Here is a 24099-nt window from a genome sequence, read left to right as displayed (position 1 = left end):
CTGCCATGCTTCTTAAAACTTTTTCTTACATTTAACATTTCTTTACATAGCTTTAACAACGACAAGTACACTGAATAAATATAAACAAGAAATGAAGCAAAAGTGCTTGTTTTTCTCTTTCAACCATAAGTGATTACCAAATTCTTTTCAAAATCTGCCTACTAGTCCCCAACAAAAATAGCAAAGTTCAATAGTGTAGCAAACAACAAATACAAGCAAGAAAGTTGAGAGACTGGAACTATTACTCACTGCTGATGGGAACACAAAATGATATAATTGCTATTGGAGGTGGTCTGGCACTTCCTGAAAAAGTTGGAAATAGAAATACCATTTGACCCAGAAATTCTACTACTGGAAATGTACCCTAAAGAAACTAGAACCACAAATAAAACAGATGTATGCACATCCATGTTTGTTGCTACATTATTCATTATAGCAAAGAAATAGAAGCAGCCCAAGTGCCATTTAGCAACAAATGGAAAGAAAAATTATGGTAAATTCACACGATGAAATATTATGCAGCATTGAAAAATAATGAACTCATAAATCATTACACGATGTGAGGGAGCTTGGATAACATTATGCTGAGTAAAATTTCTCAGTCACAAAAGGACAAATACTGCATAACATTGCTGTTATAAAATAGGATAGATGGGAGGTTGGGGAGATAATAGGAAAAGAGTGGCTAGATATTGAATACTGTAGTAGAACAGATGAGGGAAAGAACTGCCTGGAAGGAATATATGTTAGGCATTATATGTATGACAACAATCTGAACAAGGGATGAATTGTGAGGTAGGCTGGGGGAGGAGAGTGGGCAGGAAATGTGCAACAATGAATAAAAATTTTTAATAATAATTATTTTTTTAAAAACCCAAAATCTGTCTACTAGTGTTGTGTCTCCTCTCAGTCATTCAGTAAATCCTTTCATGAAGAAAGAAGAAAAATTTATAAAAATTAATCAATTATAAATGGATTTGAAGGGTTTTTTTTAAATCAGTTTGAGGACATAAAGTTGAGGTGTCTTCAAATCGCAGGTGCTTTTAAGGTTACAGTAGGTTTTCCAAGGAGTGTTCTAGCAGGGACTGTTTTAAAGAAATCAAAACACATAGCTTCAACTTCCATATGTCTGCTTTTTAAAATTCTCTCTTTGAACACACCACGGCAGTTGAAGTCGTGTTCCACATTCTCTTCTATAGTCACTCTTCTTTCACTGTTAAAAAAAAAGGCAGACACAGATAAAAGAGGAAAGAGACTAGGCAGCTGTCAGACATGCTCCTGAATTGAATTATGGATTTAAAACCCCACAATATGAAATTTAAAAATATTTATTCTATATTGTTGCTGTTGTGTGTCATAGAGTCAGAACTCACTTATAGCTGACCCTCTAGTGGGTTTTCAGAGGCAGTAAATTGCTCGGGAAGAGATAGCCCATTCTCCCATAGAGTAGCTGGTGGATTCAAACCACATATCTTTGGGAATGCAGTGCAGCTTCTTACCACTAGGTCACTGTATTTTATTAATATTAAATTTTCTGAACTTGATAAATTTATTGTGAAATAAGAAATGTTTTTATTCTTAAGAAACAGTATTGAAATATTTGAGAATGAAGGTCCTGATGGCTATAATTTACTCTGAATTGGTTCAACAATTGAAAATAAGAAGAGTGGAATAAACTAAAATGAAAAAGAATGGAATAAATAAACTAAAACCAAGTAAATGAAAGACATCAGTTTTTACTTAAGACATCATACTGTGGTTCTGCATCCAAAAGAGTATATTTTTAATCAAAAATACATGTTTACTGTGTATATGTCTATGTCTGAATGCCACTATCTCTTTTTCTCAGAGCCTCTATCGTCAGGCCATGGAAGAAGCCAAGAAGGAAGGCTATGACTTGAGAAGTGATGCCATTCCCATTGTGGCTGCGAAGGCGTCCAGGGACATTGCCAGTGATGTAAGAACTCATCCAGCTCTAATATTTGTTACCATTGGGCAGTCATCAGCATAGGAAATAATGTTAATAGAATATAAGAGGAAGTCACTTTAACCATGCTATCTTAACTTCTCAGTGGTTAAATAAAGAAATTGAGACACTAAGACAGACAGCAAACAGGCAACTTGCCCAAGGTCACAGAATCATAGTGATAAAGCAAAAGAGAGAATGTTGTTCCCTTGACTTTTGCTTATTGGTGTCATCTCTTAATGAGATTAAGTGCCTTGATTGACATTAACTGGATACTTATGAAGCCCTGATCAAACCTCATGATCTCTTCTAATGAGAATAGTTAAGGCAAAAAGGCCAGGAAAGAAGCAGGCCTGCCAGGATTCTCCTCCATCACTTGAGGAAGGACGTAGAATAGCAAAATGACTCAAAGTCTTCTTGCTATGGAATCCACAGAAATAATGCTGCTTTATCCTAAAACTCTGAACTGTCCTTTTGTCTTAAGAATGAATTAGAAAGGCTTCACGGCAGAAAGAACAACAGGGAACATGATAGGGTGCTTCCTCTTTTACTTACTGGCTTTTCTCTTCCAGTACAAATACAAAGAAGCTTACCGTAAGCAGCTGGGCCACCACATTGGTGCCCGAGCCATACATGATGACCCCAAGATGATGTGGTCACTCCACATTGCAAAAGTGCAGAGTGACCGGGAGTACAAGAAGGAATTTGAGAAATACAAAACCAGGTACAGCAGCCCGGTGGACATGCTTGGCATCGTCTTGGCCAAGAAGTGCCAGACCTTGGTCAGCGACGTGGACTACAAACATCCCCTCCATGAATGGACCTGTCTGCCAGACCAGAATGATGTGATTCAGGCGCGGAAAGCCTATGACCTCCAGAGTGACGTGAGTAGCTTTGGTTGATGTTAAACACTGAAATACACTTGAGGAGTCTTACTTGTACCAATGTGTATTTTATTCAGATAGCTGAAGAAATATAGGCCTCTCCTCCATATTTCCTTCCCAGGAGGAAAGTCTGTTCCTTTGGAGTGTAACTCTCTAATAAATCATTATTTACTTTTTAACCTTAAAAAAAAATCTGTAATGAATGACTTCTACTGGAAACCCTAGAGTCTTTTACAAGTTGTTTTCTACTGTAGAAGTTATATGTAAACAAACAAACAAAAACCTAAACTCTTCGCTGTCAAATCAGTTCTGACTCACTACATTCCATCAGGTTTCCTTGCCTAAACTTTTGCAAGTGGAGACTGCTTAACTTTCTCCAACAGAGAGGCTAGTGGATTTGAACTGCTGAACTTCTGGTTGGCACTTCAATACATTGCACACTAGGCCAATAGAGGTCTTTTGTTTATGTAAAAGAGAGAAGAAAAAGTATTATCAATTATATACAAGCACATATTTTCCTATAGTCCCTGAGTGGTACAAATATTTCATATGCTCTGCTAACCAAAATGTTGGTGGTTCAAATCTACCCAGAGGTGCCACAAATGAAAGACTTGGCCATCTAATTCCAAAAGTCAATCACGAAAACCTTGTGCAGCATGGTTCTACTGTGACATATATGGATAGTTGTGAATTCAAGTCAACTCTATATCAACAATAAAAACAAACCACTGTTTCCTAGGAGTTTTGGATATCCTTTGTTCAAATTACAAGAAACATAATAGTTTTTAACTATATATACCTACAACCTTAGGAAAAAACCCCAATTTTTGTTTTCTTTTTTTCTATTTTTTATTTTATATTGGTTTACATACAAAATTACTATAATTGTGTTTCACTCTTCCCTTCATTTACATTGTGTTTCATACAATCATTGCCCTCCATTGTGTTTTAGAAAATTAATCCCTATTGAACTATGCACACTATTACCTGTATTTTCTGGTCCCCACTGACTCTTTCCCATTTCCTTTACTCCTTCCCTCTGTTCACCAAATTGTGCGACACTATGATTCCCCCTGTCCACTCTCATCCTTCTGCTCCCACCCTTTCCCCACTTGGACCCCCATGCACATCTTAGGATTACTACAATTTTTTAGAAAGAAATGGAAAACAGGTGTGTGTCAATGGAGGGAAGTGTAGAGAGAATTGCTGTTGTTGTTGTTATATGCCATTGAGTTGCCTGTGACTCATAGTGACCCTATGTATTAACCCTACTCTATTCCTTGCCAATCTTACTGTCTCAGACACACATATCCCCGTTACCCCAGTGACTGAATCAATCCATCTCATTGAGGGCCCTTCTCTCCTGTGCTGTCCCTCTACCCTCCCAAGCATGATATCCCTCTCCAAGGACTGGTCCAGCCTTGTCACATGTCCAAAGTATGTCAGACAGAGTTTCAGAATCCTTGCCTCCAAGGAGCAGCCTCGCTTCACCCTCTCCAGTACGAACCTGTTTGTTCTCCTAGCAGTCCATTGTATATTCAATACTCTTCTCCAGCACCACAGCTCAAAGACATCAGCTCTCCCTCTGTCATTCCTAGTCATTGTCCAGCTCTCTGATGCATAGCAAGTAATTGTAAAAACCATGAGAAATTGTTGTTGTAAAGTGCTGTCAAATTAATTTTCAACTCATAACAACCTATGTGACAGAGTAGCTGCCCAGTGGGTTTTCTAGGCTGTGATCTTTACGGGATGAGATCTCCAAGTTCTACTTCCATGGTTTGATTCTCTTACATGGAGAAATAATGCATGTGAAAGTTGGACAGTGGATAAGGAAGACTGAAGAAGGATTGATGCATTTGAATTGGGATGCCACCAAAGAATATGAAATATAGCAAAGATTTTGTCAGAAGAACAAACAAATCTGTTTTGGAAGAAGTGCAGCCAGAATGTTCTTTAGAAGCAAGAATTATGAAATTTCATCTCACTTTCTTTGGGCATGTTGTCAGTAGAGACCAGTCCCTAGAGAAAGATCTCATGCTTGTTAAAGTAGAACAAAATAAATTAAAAACCAACTTGCTGGCATCAAGTCAGAATGGACTCACAGATGATCCTTCAGAGAGTTTTCCAACACTGTAAATCACATAAGAGGAGATTTCTCATCTTACTCCTGCAAAGCCACTGGGACTCAAACCACCAGAAAGACGTGACCTTTGGCTTAGCAGGAGAGCTTCCTACAGACTACATTGCCACAGCTAAGACAAAATGAGGAAGATCTGTAATGAGGTGGATGGACAGAGTGGCTGTGGCAATGGGTTCAAGCACGACAGCGATTGTGAGGAGGACATCGGATCAGACACTGTTCTGACCTATTGTACATAAGACCATTATGAGTTGGAACTAACCCAATGACACCTAACAAACACAACATTGAGGAATCAACCACTAAATCCCCATAGAGCACCATTCTACTGTGACACACGTAGGGTCACCATACGTCACAACTTCTTTACTCTTACTGAGAGTAAACTAAAATTAATATTACATTATCTTTACAATGCTGTATTTCTTTCATACCCTTGATTTTTGTGATTTTTAAGAACTTTTTTGATGTATATGATATTGTGTGTTGATTTTTTAAAGCTTATTAGAATACATTTTATGTATTTTATATACAATGTATCATATGTATTATATATTTTATGTATGCTAAAGAACCCCAACCCTATGTAGAAGTTTAACAATATCCTTAAGAGTGGGACCATGTCTTCTCCTTAAAAACAAAACAAAAATTTTCATCATTCTTAATACAATCTTGTATACCAAAAAAATATTCAACATTCAGTAATGCTCATGAGTGAGTGATTAATTGAATGAATAATTGACTTTATGCTACAAACTTGATCTGCTCATCAATACTTTTGTGTTCTTTTAATATGATCCATTTCATGGTTATGAATCTGAGAACCTGATGAGTAAATGCATTTCTTTGCTCTTGGCTTTCAGAATTTGTATAAAGCAGACCTTGAATGGATGAAAGGCATTGGCTGGGTTCCCATTGGTTCCTTGGAAGTTGTTAAAGCCAAGAGGGCCACAGAGATACTGAGTGACAATATCTACCGTCAGCGTCCAGACAAATTCAAGTTCACCAGTGTAACTGACTCCTTAGAGCAAGTGCTGGCAAAGAACAATGCAATAACCATGAATAAGGTGAGCTTTCTACTCTCACTAATACATGTGGGTATTTATCAGTGAAGACAGCAAGAATTCTGACATATAATTCCATTTTTTAAATTGCTATTAAATTTACGATGCTTTCCATTACAATATCATGGTTACTTAGTGATATTTCAAAATATAAAAATGCTAATGCTAATGTGCACTAATTATTTCCTAATTGCTTCCAGAAAGATTTGAAATGCTACAGCTTGATTATACTTTCTCAACTGTTAAATAATTTTAATAGGAAAGTGTAGAGCAGCTACCTCGCTGTGATCTATTGAAAGTCAGCCCTCGACACAAGGGTTTGTAAAAAAAAAAAAAAATAGGAAAGTGTAAATGAAATGATGAGTTAGCACTCTTGGAAGATATCTCTATGTATGAAAGGCAGAAATTGGTGCAGCTTTAATAATTTTATTTCTCATTTGTATCAAAAGAAGTGATTTTCACACAATCAGATGAAAAATAATCTGTGAACTACAAATTAATTTTTTCTCATACCTTTTATCTTAGCGCTTATACACTGAAGCCTGGGACAATGATAAGAAAACAATCCATGTCATGCCTGATACACCAGAAATCATGCTAGCCAAACTCAACCGAATAAACTACAGTGATGTGAGTAAAACCATTGATCTTGCAAAGATCAATACACTTCAATACTTAGGGAAATATATTGTCTCATATATTAAACATACTGCAAACTAGCATTATCTCCTATGATTTTGGGGCTGTGTGTTGAGTCTAAAAAGTAGGCCAGCCTTTTAAAGAGCAATTCAGGGAATGAAATGCTAATATAAAAAAATTATTCCAGTAAGTATTCTTACTCTGTCTGTCTTCCTCAATGTGCATGTCAATTCATTTTCCTTTATTCAGCAACCATTTAGTATGCTGAAAATCAGGGAGTTATCATGTCCTGTGTTATTTTGTTGCTTCAGTGTTCTCTGGTTGCCATGGAATATCACTCCTAAGCCTTTTTTAAGGCATCTTTATCAGAACCGGCATGACCCTAAGGATGATCACTCCATCATAGACTGAGGCTTGGAAGTGACCGTCCTTACGAGTCCATAACAAAATAAAATGAACAAATAAGAACAATACATTAAGTTTTCCATAAAACCAGATTACATTTTTAAGTCTTCCTTCTATAAATTTTTTTCACTTTCTTTAGTGTTATGTTGACTTTTATATTATGATGGTGATAGTAAATAGATGTTTCCTACGTGTGCTTTTTCGACAAAAGAAACAAAAACAACCCGTGAACAACCAAATGTTGACTTCTAAAAAGTAAGCAGTCAAATCCCAAAGTTGAGGACATGTGCATCAAATACCATGTTGTTGTGTGTCATTGAGTTGGAACAAATTCATGGCTGAGCCTTTAGCAGGTTTTCAAAATCTGCAAATGGCATTGGGATAGATTGCTCATTTTTCTTCTGTGGAGGCAGGACTGGAACTATCTGCCTTTGGCTTGACGGCACAACCTTAATGACTAGCTACAAAAGCACCCTAAGTGCCACAAGTACCTTAAGTTACATATGAAATGACCCAAATACTTGATTTGGTGGATGTATTTCTGTAGTTTACTCTGTAATAGAGAAAAATTTATAATAAACTCTTTCCTTTTTTATGAAAGGAGCAATGATTAATGACTCTCTTTTCTACAGAAACTCTATAAACTGGCCTTGGAAGAATCCAAGAAGGAAGGTTATGACTTGCGAGTGGACGCCATTCCCATCCAAGCAGCCAAGGCTTCAAGAGATATCGCTAGTGATGTAAGTCAGTAGATTTGTAAGAAGCATTTCTTACTTAAGAACGCTGACAAATGATGATGTTTAGATTTTTTTCCTTGCTAAGATTTCAATCATCTCTATCAGTTTCAAAACCCTTTAGTCATTTTCCTGTACAGACTTGCAAGTAAAAATAGAGAGAAAAACAAAACACTGTATTTTCCATGTTAAGCTTGTTTTTCTTAAATATAAAACTTTTCTTGACATATTTTGACACTTAATTATTTTTATTATCAAAACATATTCCAGCTCTTAGACTGGAGACGCTCATGCTTTATAACCACTTGATAATGAAACAGATAAAAATACTGGGTTTTTTTAAAAGTAGATGAAGTCTATACTCAAGGAATAACTCTCATATTGACATTTCAAAGGCATTGGCAAGCTAATAAGACAGTGACAATAATCTGAATGTTTATTTTTCTAAATGTAACACATATATAACTCAACCAGAGAATTCATCATACGTTCCAGAAGTAAGATATGTTCTGAAATATTATTAATATTAAAAAGAGTTTTGGAAGGGGGGGGAACCCACTTAAATCTGTTAGGTTTTACTTGATGTTTTGCCATTGCTAAAACAACCAAATATAAACTAGGTAGTATAGGTTAGAAGAAGAGAAAAACTAGGAATTTGCAGCTTTCTGTTTATTCTCAGCCAAGTTCCCTACTTGATGTGATGTGACCTTGTCCAAATCACTTAACTCATTATGTCTCAATTTCCTGCTTTATAGAATGGGATTATTAGAGTAATTAATAAAATTTTCTTTTCTCACAGGCATGGTGAAAAAAATAAAAAGATGTAATGTGTGTGTATGCACACTATACATTTGCATGTTTGTGCACATGCAAAACTATAAAGTGCTATATAAATATTCTTATCATAAAATTTCTTTTCTGTTTCATTTTTATAGTACAAGTATAAGCAAGGCTACCGCAAACAACTCGGCCACCACATTGGAGCCCGGAACATTAAGGATGACCCCAAGATGATGTGGTCCATCCATGTGGCCAAGATCCAGAGTGACAGAGAGTACAAGAAGGACTTTGAGAAGTGGAAGACCAAGTACAGCAGCCCAGTGGACATGCTGGGAGTGGTGCTGGCCAAGAAGTGCCAGATCCTTGTAAGCGACATAGACTACAAGCATCCCCTGCATGAATGGACCTGCCTGCCAGATCAGAATGATGTCATCCAGGCTCGGAAGGCCTATGACCTGCAGAGCGATGTGAGTGGATGGAACACTCTATCTTCAAGGATTTACACTGAGAGCTTTTAACATTTTTGTACTGTGAACTTTTTAACAGCTTAGCAAAGATTAAGGACTCCTTAGGACAATGTTTTCAAATGCATACAATTAAATAAGACTTCAAAAATAATTAATTACATTGAAATATGCTTATCAAAATATTAGCAAAATAAATCTAAGTTATAGCATTATGGGCTTTTTATGAGCACTTGTATAAGAATGACAAAAGAAATAATGTAAAAATGTTTTGCAAAAATTCATGGAAGCAGTAGGGAAAGGAATCTTCCTTAAAAAATTTAAATTCAAAGATAGAAGTGAAAAGGATAAGTGTCTTTTTTTACTTGAATTACAACACAAGAAAGGGGGATATGTATAAAACACAAATAAGGAGTAGTGGTGGTGGTGAAGTCAGTTAACTAGTTGCACCACTAAACTCAAAGGTGGTACATTTCTGACAGTTCGATTCCACCAGTGGCTCTTTGAGAGAAAGATGGACAGTCTCCTTCCATTCCATTTCCATCTTTTGAAAAACCTGCTTGAGGGTCAAAGATTAAATACATAAGAGCAATAAAATATTCTGTGAGCTACAGGCAGTGATGTCTCTAGGGTTGATGCTATCTCGTGGTATCATTCATGGTATCATTCCCTACCTCACAGACTTCCTTCCACACCAGATTACTGAATCTGCAGTAATGTTTATTATTAATTTTCATTATATAAAAGTCGATGATAAATATACTTGAGTTTCTTAAATGTATTATTTCTTTGATTATTTAATTTTTTCCCAATTGAATTATATTATTAAGTACAACATTATTAGTGACTAAGTAGAAATCTTTTTAAAATTCTCTCCTTTTTCTTTAATTAGTACTTCATTCTCAAAAACAAAGTTATTGATGTAGTTCTACAAATACTCCTTTTTTAGTTGTAACTAAAGCACTCAAAAACTGGAAAATATGTGAATATAAAAACACCATGAGCAACATATAGAACAGAAGGTGCTTGTAAACATGCAGATAAACCATGGTATTCAAAATACCATTGAAACGGTATAATGATGACAGACATTGCGCATCCTTCAATTGTGGAACAGCTGGTTGATTCAAACCTCCTAACTTTGGGTTGGCAATGCAACTCCTTACCCCCCTAGACCACCGAGCTCCCTTAATGTAACTAAAGTGCTTTGTTGTGCTATTGTTTACCATAGAGTTAGAACCAACCCATAGCTGACTCTCCAGAGGGTTTTCAGAGGCAGTTAATCACATGGGAGGAGATTGTCTATCCTTCTTTTGTGGAGCAGCTGGTGGATTCAAACCATGTACCTTCAGGATTATAGCACAGCTTCTTGCCACTAGGCCACCACAGTTCTCTAAAGTGTATTAAAATATTTTTTAAATTAATTAGAATTTAATTAGAATACATATAAATTGGGCTTTCAAGAACTGTTTTTGTTGTTCTAATTAACTACATCAATATTTTTATTAAAATATAATAAATTCCTGCTGAAACAGTACACAGAAATTTAATAGACATTCATTTTTGTCACCATCTCTGACTATATTATACAGAGGTAATTGTATTGTGAAGCCCCTCGTGCCCTTGATTAGAAGGATGTCAGTAAAATCCCATAGGAAAAGGTGCCATTTAAAAAGTTTTGCCAAAAAAAGACATTGATTCATCTTGAAAACAACAAGTGGTTTTCATTCTTTCTTTTGATCACATGATCGACTGTGAATGTGATCCAAATGGATTCAGCCCAAGCATCATCAGTTCCATATAATAAGATATGCAGTCAAATCAGAGAAGAAATATTTCAGGAGAGAGTTTGTGATTTCCACAAGATGATTTTATGTTACTAAAGTGGCATGCTAGTAGATTTTATTGGTTTAATACAGCAAATACTGGCTCCATGCAGGCATTTGACTAGTCATGCCTGCCCAGATTAAAACAACCCTGTGAGTTCACCCAGAAATTGATACAAATGCAATTCAGACTTAACCCATCTGTATATGTTAAGTCCAGCTGAAGTTTCAGCCTGTCTAACAAAGTTTGCATCATTTCATTTTACAAGGCTGTTTACAAGGCTGATCTTGAGTGGCTGAAAGGCATCGGATGGGTTCCCATTGGCTCTGTAGAGGTGGAAAAAGTGAAGAGAGCTGGAGAAATCCTGAGTGACAGGAAGTACCGCCAGCCTGCAGACCAGCTCAAATTCACATGCATCACAGACACGCCAGAAATTGTCCTGGCGAAGAGCAATGCCCTGACAATGAGCAAGGTGAGTGTCTCACTGTGTTATGCTGCCCAAGCCAGACCTTCTCTGGACTTGGAATGTCCTGAAAAGTCCCCAGAGTGAAACATTTATTGACCGTAATTATTGTGCCAGCCTTCAACACAACATCTGCTTGAGTTCTAGTTGGCCATATATGCTCTTCTCATCCACCTTGTCTCCTGACTGTGCAACATACGCTTGTGAAGAGTGGCTTGTAACCATCTACACGTACACGTCTTCTTTTGTACATAAGAACAGCTCAGGGCTTTGCAGTCTCTTTGCCCATCCAGTAAGGAACATACAGCCATTTAGTATTTCATTCTGATGCCAGGGGAATGCCCAGTCCTCTTCTGCCTTAGGTTGCTGAAATCTACTTTTGAAAGTGAGCTGCTATTTCTGCCTTTGTTTCTAAAATGAATGATCACTTCTGTCTTCAAAAGTTCTGCTAGCTAATTAGTAAACTAATTTGTTATTTATAAGTAGGTACTTACTACACACATTTAAAATTGAATCTAACTTAATTGAATTCTCATCTGTACCTGCCAGGAAGTCTTCCAAACATTTGAGGAGTGGATTTGAGTGTTCAGTATAGAATATTAAATCGATCTCAGATATCAAGCTCCAGAGTCTGGGATGTAGAACTTCAGAATTTCTGTTATACCACATCTATCAACTACCATGAGAGTAAAAAAGAAAAGAAGCATAGAATTTTTGAGCACCTGGTTTTAATTGTTTTGGGTCAAGCATCCTTCTAAGTGGTACAGACAGCACCAGTCTGTCCACTTGCCATACAGAGGTAACTTGTGGTTGCTGTGATGCTAAACACTGGCACTGATGTGTCAAATGCGATGATGGTCACCCTTGGTGGACAGTGTTTGGTGAAGCTCCCCAATTAAAACAAACTCGGAAGCAGGAGTGGCATCCACTTCTGTTATAGCTTGCCTCCAGAAACCCTGTGAACTTAGAGAAATGAAGAAAGTTATACAAGTGTTCAGGTCTTTCATTCAAAAGGTCACTATGAGTCGTCTACAACTCAACAGCACTTAACAACAACAACTAAGAAAAGTGGTGGGGAAGAGAAAGCAAGGAGGCCCTTCAACAATATGGATTGACACAGTGACTATAACACTGAGCTTGAGTATATCAGAGGTAGTGAAGATGGCACGGGGAGGGCAAGGCTTATGTCTGTGGCTTGTGGGGTCTCTAGAAGTTAGATTTGTTAACTCCTAGCAACAACAACAACAACACTATGACTCAGGTACCTAATACACATTGTAGTTTTGTTAATCTTCCAAAAAGACCTCACTAAATGTGAATATCCCTCTCATCAAACTCTGATTGTGCACTGCTTAAAGCAAACTGCTGCTAACCAAAAAGTTGTCAGTTCAAAACCACCAGCCACTCCAGGGGACAAAGATGAGGCAGTTTGCTTCCATAAAGATTTGTTTCCTTGAAATCCTGTGAGCTAGTTCTACTCTGTCCTACAGACTCACCCCAAATCAGAATTATTTGATGACAGTGAGTTTGGAGATGATGGGGAGAAGGACTGAGTACCTTTCTCAAGGTCACACAGTTTGGAAGTAGTGGATTCTAGTTTGAATTTGAGATGTCCAGGGATTTATGCTATGTTAGTCATATGATTGAACTTCATCTTTGTAAGCCTTTAAAATTTTTTTTAATTCCCATTGTGTTTCTTATGATCATTCTAATACAATGTGTCTTACTGACAGCATTTTTAAGCTTAAAATTCACTGGAAAGAATAAATAATAGAGACTACTGATTTGTTCCATATTAGTTGTGAAAATGCTATACCTCTTTTTTAATACTGTCTTGTTTCATTCTTGCTGTTTTGCTTTCCTCACCTTCAAATTACATATCACGTGGACTGCCGAAAGAATAAGCAGATATGTCTTGGGAAAAATATAGGTAGAATGCTTCTTGGAGGCAAGGATGGTGAAGCTTCATCTCACATACTTTGGGTGTATTGCTAGGAGAGATTATTCTTTGGAGAGGGACATCATGCTTGGAAAGGTGGATGGTCAGAGGAGAAGAAACCTTAAAAGAGATGGGATGACACAGTGACTGCAGCAGTGGGTTTGGGTGTGTCAGAGATTTGAGGATGGCACAAGGTAGACAGCGTTCAGATCTGTTGTTCAGAGGGTCGCTCACTATGAGTCATCTATAAGTCATATTTGACTCAATGATACCTAACAATACCACCTTCAAATGTCCTAGAAAAAGGCTACTTTAGAATTAAATGTAAATCTTGTACTGATGATGACTGTAACAGTATAGATGTTAACAAAGGCCTTTTCTGCCCCCCTCTTCCACAGCATTTATATACAGAAGCCTGGGATGCTGACAAAACCACTATCCACGTCATGCCAGACACTCCTGAAATCATGCTAGCCAAGAGCAATTCTGTCAATATTAGCCATGTAAGAGATTTCCTCATGTTCAAACCTCTCTAGAAAGAATTCTTTTTCTCATCTTACCAATCTTCTTTTTGGGAATTGGCAAATTTAGCTTTCTGAAACACTTATTTTCTTTTGTCCTCTGCCTAGAAACTTTACACTAAGGGATGGGATGAATCAAAGATGAAGGACTACGATCTGAGAGCTGATGCTATTTCCATCAAAAGTGCCAAGGCCTCGAGGGACATTGCCAGTGATGTGAGTATTGTCCATGAAATTTGACTGGGTTCCTATATTGAGAAACAGCTCAAGGCATTCATTGATGGTAGACTATCCTGTGTAATTGCTTCCCTTACTGTTCCTCCATTTCTACATCCTACCTGCCAAACTCTTTTTTTTTTTTTGCTGTCACAGAGAAGAAAAATATCAAATATAATTATGTTAGAGCTGCTGCAGGAACAGATTTCAGCAGTGAAGATATGTGGTTGTGTTAGCTTCCCCCCCCCCCATATTTTTTGTGTTAGTTTTATTTTTATGACACTATTAAATGTCAATTTTCAATCATTCAGAGATACAAAAAAATTATGTTTGGGGAATTTCATGCTGTCTGTGATTATCAGCATATATGTAACCTAAACCCAGTTTACAAAATGGAATTTCTGTCGTTTTAGTACAAATACAAAGAAGCCTATGAGAAACAGAAAGGCCACCACATTGGAGCCCAGAGTGTTCAAGATGATCCCAGGATTATGTGTGCCATGCATGCAGGGAAGATTCAGAGTGAAAGGGAATACAAGAAAGATTTCCAGAAGTGGAAGACCAAGTTCAGTAGCCCGGTAGACATGTTGGGCATTTTGCTGGCCAAGAAATGTCAGACACTGGTCAGTGACATTGATTATCGCAATTACCTACACAACTGGACATGCCTGCCTGACCAAAATGATGTCATCCAAGCCAAAAAGGCCTATGAACTGCAGAGTGATGTAAGTAACAGTCTTAGTATGTGAATTTTGGAAAGGGTAAAATGGGGGGGTCATAGATTAGTTGATTGTCCTCTTAGTACCTCTGTGGTCATCTGTGGGTTTTACAACACTTAACCCAATGGGTCACCATTTGTATCTTGAGTGTAAAATCTGTATATGGGAGTTATATCATGCAAGGGGCAAAAAAGTGAGATGAAAGATCCTGCTTCAGGCAGCCATCTGATTTTTTTTTTTAAAAAAAAGGTTACCCATGGTAGACAGTGTTTGGTGGAACTCCGTGATTAAAACAAGCTTGGAAGCAGGAGTGGCATCCACTTCCAAAATATCTTGCCTCTGGGAACCCTATGAAGTTGGAGAAATGATGAAAATTTTACAAGTGATCAGGTCTTTCTTTGATAGGGTCAATATGAATTGTCTACAACTCCACAGTACTTAACAAAAACAGCTACTACTATATCAGAAATGCTAAACAGAATTTCCTTAGCTGTATAATGGTAGAATTAAAATGAAATGAGATTTGACATTTTTAAAAATCTTTCCATCATGTGATTTTTAAAAAACAACAGCCATTGAAGTGAAATTCAATAATACTGTATTTTTCATTATTCATGAATAGAATGAATAATTGTGATTTTCAGATCTTATTTGAGGACTACATCATCTATGTTTATAAGCTCCTGGAGACTTTGTACTTAATTCTTTTGATCCATGTGGAACAAATTTTGTGTCCCACCCCTTTATAGAATGTGTATAAAGCTGACCTGGAATGGCTACGTGGTATTGGCTGGATGCCAGAAGGCTCCATAGAAATGACCAGAGTGAAAGGGGCACAGGACCTCCTGAATGAAAGGCTCTACAGAACTAAACCAGAAGCCTTGAAATTCACTTGCATTGTTGACACTCCAGAAGTTGTCTTGGCAAAAGCCAATTCTCTGCAAATGAGTGAGGTAAGGACCATCTTTCTACTAAGTTTTCTTTTGACTGGACTCTGGTTTCAGATGGTGTCACCCAAACATACATGGGCTGCTCTTCAAGGATCTACGATGACAACAGCAACTCTAAAACTCTCTTGACTAGACCAGTGAAGACACATGCAAAAAAGAAGATGACTACCAAATGCCAGCATGCCTTTCCTCAACCACACACGTACACTGAGACACTGCAATAAAAAATATCCCTTCATTGCAACTTGAGGGCACTATTTAACTGCTGTCATTAGTTGTCCTCAAGTTAATCCCACTTATGTGCATTAATCTTATATATGGGTTGGTATTATATATACATAAGCATTTTTCTAGGTTAAGTAGTTGCTAAAGCTTATGTTTAAGGTACCCATTTTCTGTTACTATATTAAAATATTCTCTCTCTTCTCTCAACAGAGGCTTTATCAGGAAGCCTGGAATAAAGATAAGACCAACATCAGTATCCCTTCTGACACACCGGTCATGCTGCAGGCCCAACTCAATGCCTTACAAATCAGCAATGTACGGAGCATGAAGTATAAATGTCTTACAGGATAATATCTGTCAGTGCACGTGCAGTATGTTATAATGGACAGATTGCGTACTTTAACAATATCTATGACTTTTGGTACTAGTCATTTTCTCTTTAGCTGTCCTTCCCAATATAATATGGACAGAAAATTATATAATACTTTAGATAAAATTAGGCTGCAGGAAATGGGATACCTGAATAATATTCATATCCTCTTTTCACCTTGAGGGTTTCAACCGCCCCCCCCCCCCGCATTTATATCTCCGTTCCATTATCTGAGAACTTGGAGTAATGAAATCAGTAGTCAAAAATTATTTCACTAGAAGATGTAGGACAGCCTTTCTTTAGGTGTTTTGATTGATCCAGAACTTTCTTGTTTGGTATTTCAAGACCATAAACCATTATCAAAAGCCAAGTTTTAATTTCATGCAAGAAACAAAATATGTATTATATCTCTATCACATTCCTTTAGCTGAGGTCTCTGAATATTGAAAGAGTAAAATTAAGGGAAAACATGTTGACAAAGATATCTTGGTGAAAAGTTCTTTAACATTTCCTGAACAGAGTGGGAGAATAATATAGAACAAAAACTCAAATTTTCAAACAAATTTACAATCTTAAATTTATAGACTTACTGGTCTGAGAAAGGATGGAAGAATTCCCAAGACTGTGACCCTAAGGCACCCTTCAGTCCTTCCCAGAGATCACCTTTCAGACAACTAAGAGATCCATCCATTAAATAGACAACAGCTTCTAAGAGAAAGGTCTTCCTCAGAACAATTAACTCTATGAGACAAAAAAGGCCAATATTTGTTTAAAAGCAAAGATGAAAAAGCAGGAAGGGCTCAAGCATTCAGATGAAAGGAAAGGAGGAGCCCAGGGCAGAAACACATTATTGGAATACAGCCGAGCCATGGACTGCTTCACCTACAAACTAGCAGATGGGAAACTAGTTTGCTCTGTAAATTTTTAGCTAAGTCATAACAACAAAATTTTTTAAAACAGTTTTAGAAAAATTTCTCTAACTTTATACTTGAGTTTTCATTTCCTTCTACTGTGTAGTGCAATATTACCAGACATAACAGATTGCAATGAATGCAAAGATTCACTTATATAGATTTAGATGTTAACTAAAAAGTGATCATCAGAGTACCATGAACCCCACAAAATAAACAACCAACAACAACAATAAAACTCAGAAATGAATGTTTGTTTCTCAATGATGTCTTCATCTACATGAAGGCTTAAGATTTATATTGTGAATACTTTTGATACCTTCAATTATTTTTCATTCTTATGTCAAATCTGTTCTTTCTATCTATAGAAACTCTACCAAAAAGACTGGGATGAAGCCAAGCAGAAAGGCTATGATATCAGAGCTGATGCCATTGAAATCAAACATGCAAAGGCTTCAAGAGAAATTGCCAGTGAGGTAGAGTTCCATCTCTTTTGTTCTAGTGTTTCTCCTCCATAAAGCAAATATGGACAGGATTTCCAATGATATGTCTTATCCTAAAGGCTTAATGTATTTAAATGAATTGAAATAGGACAGGAAATTAATGTATCATAGATGAGATATATATATATGAGATAACTTCTAAGTAAAGATGAAGAGTCTGTATGAAATTCTTGGAAAACATTCAGAAAAAAGTTATACTATTCCTAACGTTTTTCTAAATGCTGTAACTAATAATGATAGTTTGGTTAGAGACCTTAAATTTAGATTAGACCTTTAAATGTAAATGTAGATTTTATGTACAGCATACTACATTGGAGGCTTATGTATTATATCATATATCATTTTTAAAGTTCAATTAACACTCATTTCAAAGCTTACCAACAACTTCAATAATTCATTTTCAAGCCCCTTGGTGACCTTTGGTCATTGACTCTGGGTTCTCTTTTCTCTCAGTCTCTCTCTTGTCTATGTTTTCATGTTAAGGTCACAGGTAGCACCCTTCGAAAACATAGGAAAGAAACCAAATTCCTCTACTATTAAGACATTCATCAGATAGAAACTTGTTTCCACCTTCTGATTCAAATCAACAATGTTGTTCACCCTTGAAACGTGCATCTTTCTTGTCTGTCTCCTAACCCACAAAACTTCTCCCTACCTGGGGTGCCTTTGAAACTCTTAGAAGAGTATTTGACCTAATGTTTTGCTATTTAACTGTAAGACAACATTAGGAACAAAGATTACCTTCATTGTAGCTTTTTTTTCCTATACAAAACATGTACTAATAATAGCTACCCCATAGAAATAGTATGAGGATTAATAACAGCACTGTTTGACTCTTTTTGACTCAAGACTCAGCAATTTCACTCTAATACATTTGAAGCATTCGTAACACCTGGTTCATAGTGGTTGCTCAGTAATTGTTGCTGTTGCTAAGTGCCAGAAGTAGAGCACAATTCATAGCAACATTATGAACAAAAGATTTGAACCCTGTTCTATAACTATCATAATTTCTCTAGTGTTCATAATTTCGAAAGGCATGTTGTTTAGGAAGTGGATGCCAATTCTGCTTCCAACTCTGTCTTAATCTGAGAGCTCCACCAAACACTGTCCACCATGTGTAACAATAATGGCATTTGACACACCAGTGGCCCGGTGTTCAGAATCACAGCAACCCCAACTTATCTCAGTACAGCAACTGACAGACCAATGCTGTACTACTTAAGAGAATGTTCTTCCCAAACGCACTTTACACCAGTGGACTTTTAAATACAAAGGCCGGCTGTTTGTTAACTAAATCCAGTAAATCCAATCAGCTCACACATGATTACAAATGAAATTAAAAAAAAAAACACTGAACAGTTTACATTCAACTTTCAACTAAAAACAAGATAATTTACCCTCCAGAATCCAACTGCTTCACACATGAGCCTCCAAACTCCAGTAAACGTTAATTATTACTTTTTAAATCATCCTTCTTCACCAAACCATTTCCCTCATGGTTTGAATCATGTCCTGAGATATAATTATTGCCAATGTTGATTTAATATACAGTAAGGCTAGCAAAACATTCTGAAAACCTTTCCAAAGCAAACCCCTTTATAAATTAACTTCATTTCTGTTTATCTGATTTTTCATAACTTTAGTACAAATACAAAGAAGGTTACCGTAAGCAACTGGGCCACCACGTGGGTTTCCGCAGTCTTCAGGATGACCCCAAGTTGGTATGGTCTATCCATGCTGCCAAGATCCAGAGTGACAGAGAATACAAGAAAGCTTATGAGAAGTCCAAAGGAATCTACAATACACCACTGGACATGATGTCTATCGTCCAGGCCAAGAAATGCCAGGTCCTGGTTAGCGATGTTGATTACCGCAATTACCTGCACCAGTGGACTTGTCTGCCAGACCAGAATGATGTGATCCAGGCAAAGAAGGCTTATGAACTTCAGAGCGATGTGCGTATAGTATCAGCAGTCTCAGAAGAGATGTGTGCATGTATGTTTAACCACAGTGTGTTCCCTAGGGGTGCAGTGAAATTGGCAAACTTGAAGTTTCCCCAGAGTCACTTCTGACTCAGGACAGTCCCTTTGGTGCAGAACAGAACTGCAGCACAGGATTTTTAAACCCATGGCTTCTCAGAAGCAGATCTCCAGGCCTATGCTATGAAGTGCCAGTGTGTGAGTCCAAACCATCACCTATCTTGAGTTTTCAGTCACTTAACCATGTGAACATTTGGGAAGCCATGAGAAGCTAAATACAGCCTAGCAAGTCCTTACAATTTATGGCAGTTAATTTAAAAACAATCCTTTTTGCTTTTATAATTATGGAGAAAATTCAGTTCTTTTTGTTCAGATTTATTACATTGCATGTTCAGCTATTTAAATTTCAGAAATATGTATAAGAAAATGTTGGATTTAAAAGCTTAAGGAAATGTAAGATTTCAACGTTTTCTCTGACATGCAAGGAAAATAAAATTTTTTTCTCTTTATATATATATATCTATAAAGATTTTCCCTCTCCTGATTCTTACAGATATTATTTCCAGTGGTTCATACAAGGAAGAATTCAAGTGGGGAGAAGCTCGCCTTATTACATAAAAACAAAAGTGGCAAATATTGCTATCATTTCAAGTGCTACTTGTGAACCTTCTTTCAATTTCAGGAGCCTGTGAGCATCTCTTGGAGATGTATAGCAGAAGCAAAACTCCCCAAAAGCAACATTTGGTGCTGATCCTTGGTTTTCGTGTTACTAGTGACCCAACTGATAGAAATGGAGGTGATACAGCTCAGTAGCCCCAAGCCATTATTGGTACATTTGACTCTTCTTTTCCTTCATGTAGAATGTGTACAAATCTGACCTGGAATGGATGAAGGGTATCGGATGGTTGCCAGAAGGTTCCGTGGAAGTGATGAGAGTGAAGAATGCCCAGAATCTCATGAATGAAAGATTGTATCGTGTCAGACCTGAGGCTCTCAAATTCACCAGCATTGTGGATACTCCTGAAGTAGTCCTGGCAAAGATCAATGCAGTGCAGATCAGTGAGGTAAGTCGGGTGAGGGCATGTTCAGACATGTTGAAAAAGTTTCTATCAAGAAGGCTTCGAATGTGAATTTAAAACTGCTAATACCAGCATTCTGGGGCTTCGTCTGACATACTTTGGACATGTTGTAAGGAGAGACAGGTCTTTAGAGAGGGACATCATGCTGGGTAGAGTGGAGGGACACTGCAGGGGGAGAAGACCCTCTATGAGGTGGATTGATTCAGTGACTGGGGCACTCGGGATGGGTGTGTCAGAGGCAATGCGATTGGTACAGGATAGAGCAGGGTTTAGGACTGTTGTACATAGGGTCGCTATGAGTCGCAAACGACTCGACGGCACCTAACAACAACAAACAACAACAATACCAGCATTGCACCTGTGTGTATTCAGATGTACCTACATATTGTCAACCAACTAGCAGTCTCCACATTTTATTTGCTTCAATAAATCTTTAGTCAATGTAAGTGCAATCGGGAGAAGGATGGGCATTCATAATCATGTTTCATTGACTCTGATACACATTTTAATCACACTTTAGAAACTTGACTATAATATTGATGCACCTATTAATTCTATAAAAAGTTTTCTTTATTACTATATAGTCATGAAATATGTTAAGGCAGCTCAGGATTAGACATTATAGCAATCATTTGGGACAAGATGGCATGTCCTGATTCACTCAGTCATTCATTGCTGTTGAGTCAGAACTGACTCACAGCTGACCCTCCAGTGGATTTTCAGAGGCTGAGCATTCCATGGGAGGAAATTTCCCATCTTTCTCTCTCAGGGCAGCTAGTGGATTAGAATCACCTGCCCTTGGGTTGATGGCACTACTCTTTATCCACTAGGCCACTAGAGGTCCCTCAGATCTTAATTAGTAGTTTAGATACAGTTGCCTGTGACTGCTGCAACATGGACTTACCAGAGGATGATTAAATGTGACTGAATGGAATAGAAATATTTTACTACCATATTTCTGACACATTTTAAATGTATACTATATCACACATCAACATATTTTTATTGTTGAAATCACAATTGACATCTTTTAAATATAAGGCAAGAAGTGATCTATACTGATATTCAAAGAGCACTTTCATTTTACCTATAATTTTATTATATTTGTAATTGAATGATTTATAAATCAACCATACCTCTCTCTCTCTCTCTTTCTCTCTCTCTCTCTCTCTCTTTTAATTTCAACCAGCCCTTGTATCGAGATGCTTGGGATAAAGAGAAGGCGAACGTGAACGTGCCAGCTGACACTCCAGTGATGCTGCAGTCCAAGCTCAATGCACTGCAGATCAGCAATGTAAGACACGAAGTCTTCGTCTGCTTTGCAAAACACTAGATAACTGAAACTTTGAAAGTTTGGCCGAATGTGTTTCCCTACCATTTGATTTCTAACCTTTACATTAATATATTAAATTGCTGTGCATGTGTCTCTAGTGATTTTACAATATAAAGATTAGTCTCTTTGTTGAAAGGAAAAGTACGGTAATTTCACCACAAATACAACACAAAAACATATGTGGTAATATTTAGTTCTCCTTTTTACTAGCCCTTCATTATTTTTCCTTTTACACACACACACACACACACACACACACATTTTTCACATGTTCTATTGTCTCTTAAATATCCATCTTTTAAAAAAAGAATTCTTTTTAAAATTTTTTTTTTAAAAACAAGCCAAAACACTACCAAAAAAAGAGATGAAAAGAGAATTATTGCAAGATAACTTTTCTTTTACTGTCATTAATAATTTATAGGAATTCAAGGTCAACTTGTTTTTCTAAATCATAGGAGAATTTAATTTTGAGTGTTTCTGTTAATGTTGGTCCTTGAATACGTCAGTACTCCATACTCAGTCGCTCCTTCTTCAGATTGATTGTGGCATTACTACCTTTATTTGCAGAAACATTATCAGCAAGCCTGGGAAGATGTCAAGATGACTGGCTATGACCTGAGAGCAGATGCCATTGGAATCAAGCATGCCAGGGCTTCCAGGGACATTGCCAGTGATGTAAGAGCTCCTCCTTCTCCATCCTTAGTGAACACTAAGGAGGAATCAGAGAGTGGTTAATAATGTGTTAATTTCTAATTTAATTACTCAGGAATGGAAATGTACATAATTGTTATTAGTTGTTGTTGATGATTGCCGTTGAGTCAAGCACAACTCACAGCAAGTGACCCTATGAACAAAAGGCCTGAATCCTTTCTATAACTATCATCATTTATCATTTAGAGTTTCCAGAGGTATGTTCTTCTAAAAGTCAAATCCAAACAAGGCTCACTGAACATTTTGAAGACCTTCTTTTATCTGTGCTTGATTCTTCTCAGCTTATATTTAAGTACACATTTTTATTTTTATTTCATTCTCTTGAGACTACCAGTTAGTTAGTAAGCAGACATGGTAGGATCAAGTAGGTACAGGGAGTTCTGTTGTTCCTCAAAGTCTGGCATTCATACACCACACTGATGGTTCCTGTAGTAATTTTATGCAGCACATTGACAAAGTTATGGGGTTTGGGTTTTGGTTTTTTTTTCCTTTCCATTCATTCACTGTTGTAAATTTTTCTCCCTACCCGCCCCCAGTTTACTTTTTTCTCTGGAAAAAAAAAAATTCTTTCATTGTTTATTCAATCCCCACCCATATTCCATTTTACTATGTAGCTCTTATTCTGGATTCTTGTCATGCCAAGAATACCAAATCATATCTTTCTTTTATACAGTTCTCTCACTCATCTGTTTCAATGCTGTGTACATTATTATCCCCTTTTTTTAGTTTTTATCCAACCCCCATGTCTTTCCTGTTTTATAACAGTGGCATATGCAGTATTTGTCTTTTTGTGAAAGAGATATTTCACTCAGCATAATGTCCTCCATGGTCACCCATTTTGTATAATATTTTGTGAGTTCTTTGTTTTTCAGTGCTGCATAATATTCCATTGTGTTAATGTACAAAAGCTTCTCTATCCGTTCATTTGTTGATGGGTGGTTTTGTTTTTATTAGTTGTGGTTTTTAAAAAAAGATAGTTCTTTCTTTTCAATAAATGCTAGAAAAATGTTCTTAGTTTTCTATTTAAGTAGTGTGCTAAATTGTAAAAGAAGTCTTTAAAACAAATTTATTGAAGCAAAGAATCAAGTTGATTTAAAATAAATTATGAAACAGTTTATGGTTCTTGTTTATGCTAAAGCATGGAAGGGTGTTAAAAGATATGTGATGTTTGAGAAATACTGGACAAAAGTTAATTAGGAGAATTTTCCTAAAGCACAGAGCTTGCTTTAAAGATTATCACCTGTTTTTGTGCAAATAGACAAAAGTATTATGTGCTG

At 36.9% G+C, this 24099-nt stretch overlaps 1 protein-coding gene across 1 annotated transcript in view; it reads left to right on the top strand.

Annotated features, from left to right (window-relative positions):
• NEB (nebulin) overlaps positions 1-24099 on the top strand; it is a 265912-nt gene that overhangs the window by 116548 nt on the left and 125265 nt on the right. The window contains exons 68-77 of the mRNA XM_006880817.1: positions 1850-1957; positions 2539-2850; positions 5854-6057; positions 6580-6684; positions 7731-7838; positions 8768-9079; positions 11172-11375; positions 13704-13808; positions 13935-14042; positions 14456-14767. Coding sequence (XP_006880879.1) covers positions 1850-1957; positions 2539-2850; positions 5854-6057; positions 6580-6684; positions 7731-7838; positions 8768-9079; positions 11172-11375; positions 13704-13808; positions 13935-14042; positions 14456-14767 — 1878 coding nt within the window. The remainder of the gene's footprint in view (positions 1-1849; positions 1958-2538; positions 2851-5853; positions 6058-6579; positions 6685-7730; positions 7839-8767; positions 9080-11171; positions 11376-13703; positions 13809-13934; positions 14043-14455; positions 14768-24099) is intronic.

Source organism: Elephantulus edwardii, unplaced genomic scaffold, assembly GCF_000299155.1.
Source record: "Elephantulus edwardii isolate Elephantulus edwardi_28Jun2011 unplaced genomic scaffold, EleEdw1.0 scaffold00010, whole genome shotgun sequence".
Classification (NCBI taxonomy): Eukaryota; Metazoa; Chordata; class Mammalia; order Macroscelidea; family Macroscelididae; genus Elephantulus; species Elephantulus edwardii.
This window is presented reverse-complemented; position numbering and strand designations above follow the sequence as displayed.